Source organism: Erythranthe guttata, chromosome 14, assembly GCF_056151865.1.
Source record: "Erythranthe guttata isolate IM_541 chromosome 14, IM_541, whole genome shotgun sequence".
NCBI lineage: Eukaryota > Viridiplantae > Streptophyta > Magnoliopsida > Lamiales > Phrymaceae > Erythranthe > Erythranthe guttata.
The window spans coordinates 22,416,516-22,424,733 of NC_142546.1; the positions used below are offsets into that span (position 1 = coordinate 22,416,516).

Below are 8,218 nucleotides of genomic sequence, written 5' to 3' on the forward strand. Positions count from 1 at the left end.
ACATTGGTGCGTGTAGATCAACGGTAAAAAATCACCCGGTGTAGCCTTTACCGGGTGTAGCATAGAAATAACCACTATATATTGACCTCGTCAAATTATATAATATGCATCCAGTAATGTATATTTTATTTGTTATATATATATATATATATATATATATATATATATATATATATATATATATATATATATATATATATATATATATATATATATATATAACAAATAAAAGCCCCATGATACAACATTAATTAGGAAGAAAAAGAAGTAAAATTGGAATGACTTTAGGAAGAAGTATTAGAAAGCAGTAATGCACTTACCGGATGTAACCAACCATGCAAAATTTAATTGAAATATCTGCAAGCACAAGAAGTCAAACAGCTGCAAGTTAATTGTTAGAATGTCAAAACCAAAATTTCAGAAGATCCACCAAGTGCACGATTTCTCAGCTGCTATATGCTCGCTACTACGTTTTACGTTACGATCCTCCAAATTTCCGGCTTCATCCTATTACATGGAAGCATTATTACAAGATGAAAGATGGTCGAGATTGAGGGATTTTCATATCCTATTGCTGTTTATGTATGGCTGACTATGTTACATGTTATGTCAGTAATATTCACAACGACAAGTTTGATGAACAGAATGACAGATGAAGTATGTATACTCAGACTAATCAAAACAGACTATTTTTATGTCGGTGTAGAGTGAGTGGCGTATTATAAACAGAGTAAGCTGTAGAAAATAAGAGGTATGAAGGCATTATCAAGCTGTGCCGTGTACGCCTCCAACAGACCGCTGGTGGTCACTGCTACTATCAAGGAAATCCAGTGCTGCAAATACATAAATTCAACATCAGAATAACACATTACCATCAATATCTCTCAGAACACACACACACACACACACACACACACACACACACACACATGAGAGAGAGAGAGAGAGAGAGAGAGAGAGAGAGAGAGAGAGAGAGAGAGAGAGAGAGAGAGAGAGAGAGAGAGAGAGAGAGAGAGAGAGAGAGAGAGAGAGAGAGAGAGAGAGAGAGAGAGAGAGAGAGAGAGAGAGAGAGAGAGAGAGAGACCATAGTGAAAATGTACCCAGTTGCCGCTAGAAGTGGAAGTAGAACAAAACATGCAGCAAGAACAGAGGTAATGCCAGCAGCAGTGCCTTCTATTGTTTTCTCTGGATAAGAGAAATTGCAAAACTTACATAAATTAAATAACAAGGTGAATGAAAGATAAATGAAAGGGAAAAAGTAAAAGAATTACTGCCAGCTTTACTCCAGCGAAGGACTCCGTATTTGTGACCTACCATTGATGCCTGATATAGACAAATAATCGAATAATTAGTACAAGCAGATGAGGCGTGGCAGTCACAAGGATATGTGCTTTTTAGTAAGTGAAATATAAAGCATTCTGAAGCATCAAAATTTGCACCGACATCATATCAAGAACTATGGCAACAATGAATAAATTGCCAGAAAAAGGCAAGCAGAAAATTACCATTGTATCTCCAATACCAAGGCTCAAAATTCCAGCAAAAGGGGCAAGTGGTCGATCAGTAAAACCAGAGGACAGCCAAATTGGAATTGCGCATCCCAATAACAGTGAAAAATGGCTGCACAATGAATAAATGGAGGGAATTATCAAAAAGGGATTTGTGGAAAGACCAGGCATAAATAAATAATATGAAAAGCAATAAGGGAAGAATCACGTACCTGACAACAAGAAGATCCGAATCACGATGGTCCGTAAAGGCATTCATGAATTGGTGGACTAGATGACCTAATGGCCAGATTTTCCATATCTAACCAGGAAAAGCAAAATTATTTTAGAGCCCAATAAACATGCCATAAATAGAATAATAAACCATAAAAGGAAAAAGCACCATTGACATAAAAAGAAGCAAAATAACATCGTAAACCACAAAAGCATTATCGACACAAAAAGAAGCAAACTGACAGAATAAACCACAAATGTATTATTGACACAACAGAAGCCAGGGGACTCTTGCCATTCTGTTTAAGAAAGGGGTGATTGAGGAAAGACAAGTTCTACCCTGCACTTCCTACATGAGATGATCTCTCTTGATTCCTCCATTTTGTTACATGACTTCTATCTTGTTGATTTTATTTACTCCAGAAGAGAAATGAAAAATGCTCGAACGGTGAAAGGAAACCAAAAATTTTAATGCCCCATTCAAACAAGCAAAAGGATTCAAATATGTCTTTATTAAGTCTTATCATGCATATTACCCCATAACTGCACTGCAAACATGTCCAGATCAGAAAGATCTTGGAAATGTTAAAATAAGATTCTATTTTTATGGAGAGTAACATGACTGCTTTGCCACTGATTGTTATCTTATCTTCAGCTAAATAGTGCAATAAATGGTTTATTTAGATGTAATTATATACTAGAATCAGTGTTGAAAAGTAGGAACTGGAAAGCATGAAATTTCAGTTTCCTACAAGTAGAAAAATCAATATTAGCTACTAGTAGATATTTCAGTAGATTGCCGCTATTCTACTAATACAATTCCACGAAATTGTCGAAATTTGATGTAGGCAAAAAATGGTGTAAAACATTTGAGAGAAAGCAACTTTATTTCACATGACTTACTCGTATAATTTCCAACAAGAGAAACACTGCCAAAGCTGCACCAAAAGCAAGATCAAGAAACTTTGGCTGCAAATAAATGAACTGTTAGTACAATTCACTAGATGCAACGAGAATTACAGGCAGGACCCACAAATCTAACTTTACATCTCAAAGTACCTGGAATATAAGGGCAGGAACGAAAATTGAGACAGCCATCAGATGATAGTACTTGCGTAGAAGTATCCTCTCGGTCTTACTATTCTTTGAAATATTGTAAAATCGTCCAACAGATACATATATGATGACCAGCCAATAGATACATAATGTCAGTCTCTTAAGTGGTTCCGACAAAACAAAATCAAATACCCTGAGAACAAGAATATGGAGGACAAAATGTCAAAATATAAGCTAATACAGAAGATTAAAAAAAATGTATATCATTTGCTAATTCTATTAAGAGAAAATAGTATATAGTCAGCAAAGATACTGGGAGCTTTTCCTGAAAACTATAACTGCAAATCAGCGCAAGCAACTTGAAAATTTCAGGTATTGACCACGTTCCATCATGTGTTTCTTCATGTTATTATATTGCATTATGAGAAATTCTACAAAGCCTTTCAAACCTTTTCTCATCGAATTTTTTCGAAAGTTCAGACGAGCAGAACGGCCATGCATCATGTTTTCTATAGCGAATTTTTACATTCATAGATAGAGAGATTCTCAACATAAGGTTGACAATGATCTAGTGCTATCAAAAGAAATTGATCATTACTCCTTCCCGAAGGAAGTGGACCCAAATCTCAGGATATTGGTTATGATAACGATATGAACACTCATTACAACCACTAAACACTCTATGTTTATTAAATCTTCTTAATCACACAATCTTTCACAAGTAAATGCATGCTTCCTCTAAAAATTCAATTGCAGAAATAGAAAAGATAATGAACCCAAAATTTGAGGATAACATATACCATAACAACGGATGCACGTGAAAAGGATGTACAAATTGCATCCATGACGGGACAACAACAAGCAGCATAAAAGCGAGTGAAGCATAGAAAACAAGGGATCTTTTCATCTCATTGTTCTCCAAACCCCCATTCCTTAGCAGGCTGACAAAGTATTCCAATGTTCGAAGAACATATTTATAGAACACTGGAAAAAGGAGGAGGCCGAAAACAACTCCCTGCATGAAATAGGCAATAAATAAAATTACCAATAAATGGCTTAAATGTATTTTAGTGATTTCCTAGAATAGCTATTGCTAACAGACTTTTTGAGAGCAAAACCTGAATAATGGTGCTTATTTCGCTTCTATTAATCCCAATTTGTACAAGGAGTGCCTTTGAACTAGAGATCTGCTCAATAACAGACTTTGATCAGCCAAAAAGAAGATACTTACTCATCTTGTAATACATTAGGAAAATTGAAGGCATGGAAACCAACTTTTGCAGCAGTACATGCTACCATGTCGCCAAAATAGATAACAATGCCAGAAGCCACTAGAAGAGATTCTCCTGAAAATAGAAGCATATACAAGTGCTGACGAATAGAAAGTCATATCTCCCTCTTACACACACACACACACACAAAATAACTGAATTAAATCGAAGCATGCAAATCATACAACAGATTTGAGGAGCTATTTTTGTTATTTATTTTCTATCGCTATAAAGATACAAATCCATTTCAACAGGTAATGGAGCCAGAAAAGTAACAAAATTTACCAATGGAAGCACATGCAGGAAACATGTGAAGGATCTTCACTATTAACAAAACTGCTGCCAATCCATGACTGAGCACCCATAGTGACATCAAGGATAAAAACCACCCTGCAAAAAAGCAGAAATTTGAAAAGAATATAAGAGTAAGGCATGCATATCCTGTAGTTTTCTGACTAAACAGATGTGCATTATCATGAAAAGATGTTAACAAAAAATAAAAATCAGTTTTCCAAGTCCAAAATGAAATCCACAGTCCCCGTCCTCCAAATGATTCAGTAAATACAGGAATAACTGAATAAGCATGATAATGGAAGACTTGCTCACTTACCCCCATATAATGATCCTACAAGCAAGATTGTGAAAATGAAACCATATCTTCGATTACAATTGGAGAGAGAACAGATGGAATCACTATCCTTTCTCTGCCACCGACACACAGTGGAAAGGAAAATTAGCACGGCGAAACAACTTGCAAATGCAGCCCAATATTGCAACTTGAGATATTCTATGCCTATGAAACACAATAACAAAATACAGAATCGGTTAGGAGATAAAATGCAACTAATCACATTAATTAGAGAAAGGCAGAGCAAAGTATTCATAATGTTGAAAGTAGAAATAGGGGCAACCAGCAGTATGTGTAAGACATCTGCATAGATGGTACAAAACTAACAAAAAAAAAAAAAAACACACCAAAAGAAACTGCTTATATCCATAACTGAAATATAAGGCAACAATGTACTGGTAGCAATACAACCTGAAACATATGGAGTTGAGACTACTTAGCATACCAGAAACTAGTTCGTTTGCTAAAATAATTTGGCATTTTACCATTTATAAGTTTTTCCTAGGACAGAAAACATAACAGTAAAAAGCAACATTCATGAGTAAACCAACTTGAAATATGCATTACATAAAGAAGATATGAAAGGATTGTTTGTTAAATTGCAATCTAGGTGAGCAAAGGTCATTGTCTATAAGCTACAAAAGTTCAATCTCCAAAAACATAAAAAACAGTGCAAGACAGAAGCGTCAAAACTCACAAGGTCAGGTTAAATCTTCCCTCCCCCACCCCCACCAAAAAAATTATAATAATAAGGTCTAAGCTCAAATACAACTTCTACATGATAATAAAATACCTAAGATCACTGATTCATTTCTTTTAACAAACTTGATAGCAAGTGTAATTGGACTCAACCATAACTAGGAACAAGTTTCTTGAGATCGCATAGTTCAAGAAAGATAAAAATAAAATCAATCAGCACAAATAGGCAATTATCATGTTGCCATCCTTCCTTTACAAGAATTAAAAATAAAACACGGACACCATTCCATTGCAAGTTTCAAATGAAATGTAGTCTTTTTTCGCTTCTCCTGTCTCCTCTTCTTTTACATATTATGTATTTAACAGCCTTCGCTGCAAGAACAAGAAATATTGCGACACTACATAGGACTCCTGATAGACAAGAAAAAGTCGGAAATAAAAATGAATTTCAAATAAATAAGAGGGTACCTTCAGTTCCAACTTCATTTATTGACTCTTCCCTAAGAGTCTGTATCAACCTTGAGACCAGGAGGCTAGGCACGGTTACTGCACCCAGTAGAACTCCAGATGAAGCTCCAGGCCTATACATACATTTATCCAAATCATTATTTCCAATAAAAATTAACACAGAAGCTTTTGAAAACGATCCAGCGGAATTCAAACTTTCGAGTAGTCTAACGTCAACAAATATAATATGAAAATCCATCAAACTGCCAGTTTACATTCATTATAATATGACAAAAAACCCAGGCAATTCCCATAAAAATCTAAGCACTCACGTCACAGTTATGTTGAAATTTTTATAACAAATTTAATGTTCACCAACAATGGTAAAATCCTGATGCAGCACGAAAGTGTTAAAAAAATTAAAGACAACGGTCGTATTTGAGTCCGAAAACCCTTATTTTCCCCTACTTTCCTTAAAACATTTCCATCTATGTCCATTAACAATCCTTCCCCTAATCAAATAGCTATTTTGCCGTCCTAAATCAATTTGATGCCCCTGAGCAGATCGTTTGGGAAAGAGAGAAGGTCGTAAGATTACCACAAAAATCAACAACTGCTCACGCAGTTTAAAATTGACAGAGTGCACAAAACACACTTAGAGATGGGGAAAAAAGCACTGGAATAAACTCCTCAATTCTTCAAACAAACACCAACGAAACAACATGATCATAATTCAGTTATGCATGACTATAACCAAATCATCAAAGCCTTCCACAAAACAAATCGCAACCAACTCCACCAACCAAATATTACATTAAAAGCAAAGAGATAAAACATTTTCCATCTAAAATTGAACAAAAAAAATGATCCAAAGGGAATGAAATAACTCAATTTAACCTGGCTTTGAAGAAATGGCCGAGTGGATTGGACGCATCGTCGGCGGAGATCTCAACGCAGAGAGCAAAAAGGGAGAGTAGAGAGAGGGAAACGGCTTCGGGGATGAGAGAGAGAGAGGTGGAGAAGAGAATTTGAATTACAAAGAGCAATACCACCGATCTCTCGCCGTTTAGCTGCTGCAACAGAGAAATCGACATGGCTTCCCCCTCGGCGATTTGGTTTCGCGCCAAGGAGAGAATGGCAATCCAGAACCAAATTGCTTGTTCTTTTGAGTTGGAAATGTTACAGGGGTTTGTTGGGGGTGGGGTTTGTTGGGGTGGGGGTGGAGCCGTGGAGGGTGTCGGGGAAGGATCGGGGTTGAGTTTGGGCGCGGGGGAAAAGTCTCGGTCGACGTTTTTATAGTCGCAGCCGTTGAATTTTACGGAACTGTGTGCCCGAATTGAAAACAGGATCGCTCGGTCAGTTTATAATCGAAATGGAATATAATTTCTCGTAGCCGGTATCTAGTTTTTGAATTAATTATTTTTTAATATATTATTTTTATATTATACTTCATCCCTAAATAATTGTCACTTTTCACTTTTCACAAAAATTAAGAAACTCAATAAATATATCTTGATTTTAGAAAAATCATATAAAAATGACTAAAACAACATTTATTATTTAATGATTTATAAGAGAAAATTAATGAATAGAGTTTCATTAATAAGGTTAAAACAGGAAAAATGCATTTAATGCAGTATTGGAAATCTAAAGTGACAGATAATATGGAACGAAAATATTTTAAAAAAAAGACAGTTATTGTGGAACAGATGGAGTATTAGATATTAGGGGTTCTTTGAAGAAACCCCATCATTACTTTTTTTAATGGAAAGATATCCAAAATATTTCAGTCCATTTGAGAAAAGTCCACACCCATTTTGAGCTAATATGTTTTCCAGCTTTGCCCCCGCCCGCCACATCATCACTGGGTCACGCGCTCAGCAATTTATTTATTTTTTTGTTTTTTCCGTTTTTCCGTTTTTTCCCCCCCCTTATTTTCTATACCAGTTTTCTTAATCGACTATGGAGCATAGCCTTAATCGACTATGCTTCATAGTCGATTAAGGAAATTCTTTAATTTTTTTTTCTATATCAGTATAGTATATTATTCAACTATGATGAAGCATAGTCGATCAAAATTCTGCTACTAAAAATAACAAATCAAAACTGCAAAAAAATGCAACATCAACTATATTTTACAAAAAAACAAAAAATATAAGAACATTATAATTAATTTACACAATTGGAATCAATAAATAAAAAAACAAAAACAAAAAAGAAAATTGGAATCGATCAACTTTAATCGACTACCAGAGCATAGTCGATTAAAAATCTGCTACTAAAAATAACAAATCACAACTGCGAAAAAATGCAAAATCAACTATATATTACAAAAAAAATAAAAATATACAAACATTATAAATGATTTATAAAATTATAATCAATAAACAAAAAAT

The 8,218-nt window shown here is 34.9% G+C and overlaps 1 protein-coding gene across 2 annotated transcripts; it reads right to left on the reverse strand.

The window, feature by feature from the left end:
* Positions 1–370: 370 nt before the first annotated feature.
* On the reverse strand, positions 371–7,201 carry LOC105958720 (phosphatidate cytidylyltransferase family protein). Of its 2 annotated transcripts, none has more exons than XM_088813093.1 (14): positions 6,720–7,201; positions 5,844–5,956; positions 4,659–4,841; positions 4,334–4,438; positions 4,053–4,123; positions 3,896–3,964; positions 3,578–3,792; positions 2,781–2,970; positions 2,625–2,690; positions 1,721–1,809; positions 1,506–1,620; positions 1,272–1,323; positions 1,085–1,185; positions 371–833 (listed from the first exon to the last, which is right to left on the reverse strand). In XM_088813093.1, the coding sequence occupies exons 1-14, from the start codon at positions 6,914–6,916 to the stop codon at positions 720–722; spliced, it is 1,680 nt and encodes a 559-aa protein (XP_088669219.1). In that variant the 5' UTR covers positions 6,917–7,201; the 3' UTR covers positions 371–719. The 2 variants fall into 2 exon arrangements, with proteins under 2 accessions (XP_088669219.1, XP_088669220.1); XM_088813094.1 differs by having other exon boundaries at positions 1,101–1,185; positions 6,720–7,181.
* Between the last annotated feature and the right edge of the window lie 1,017 nt (positions 7,202–8,218).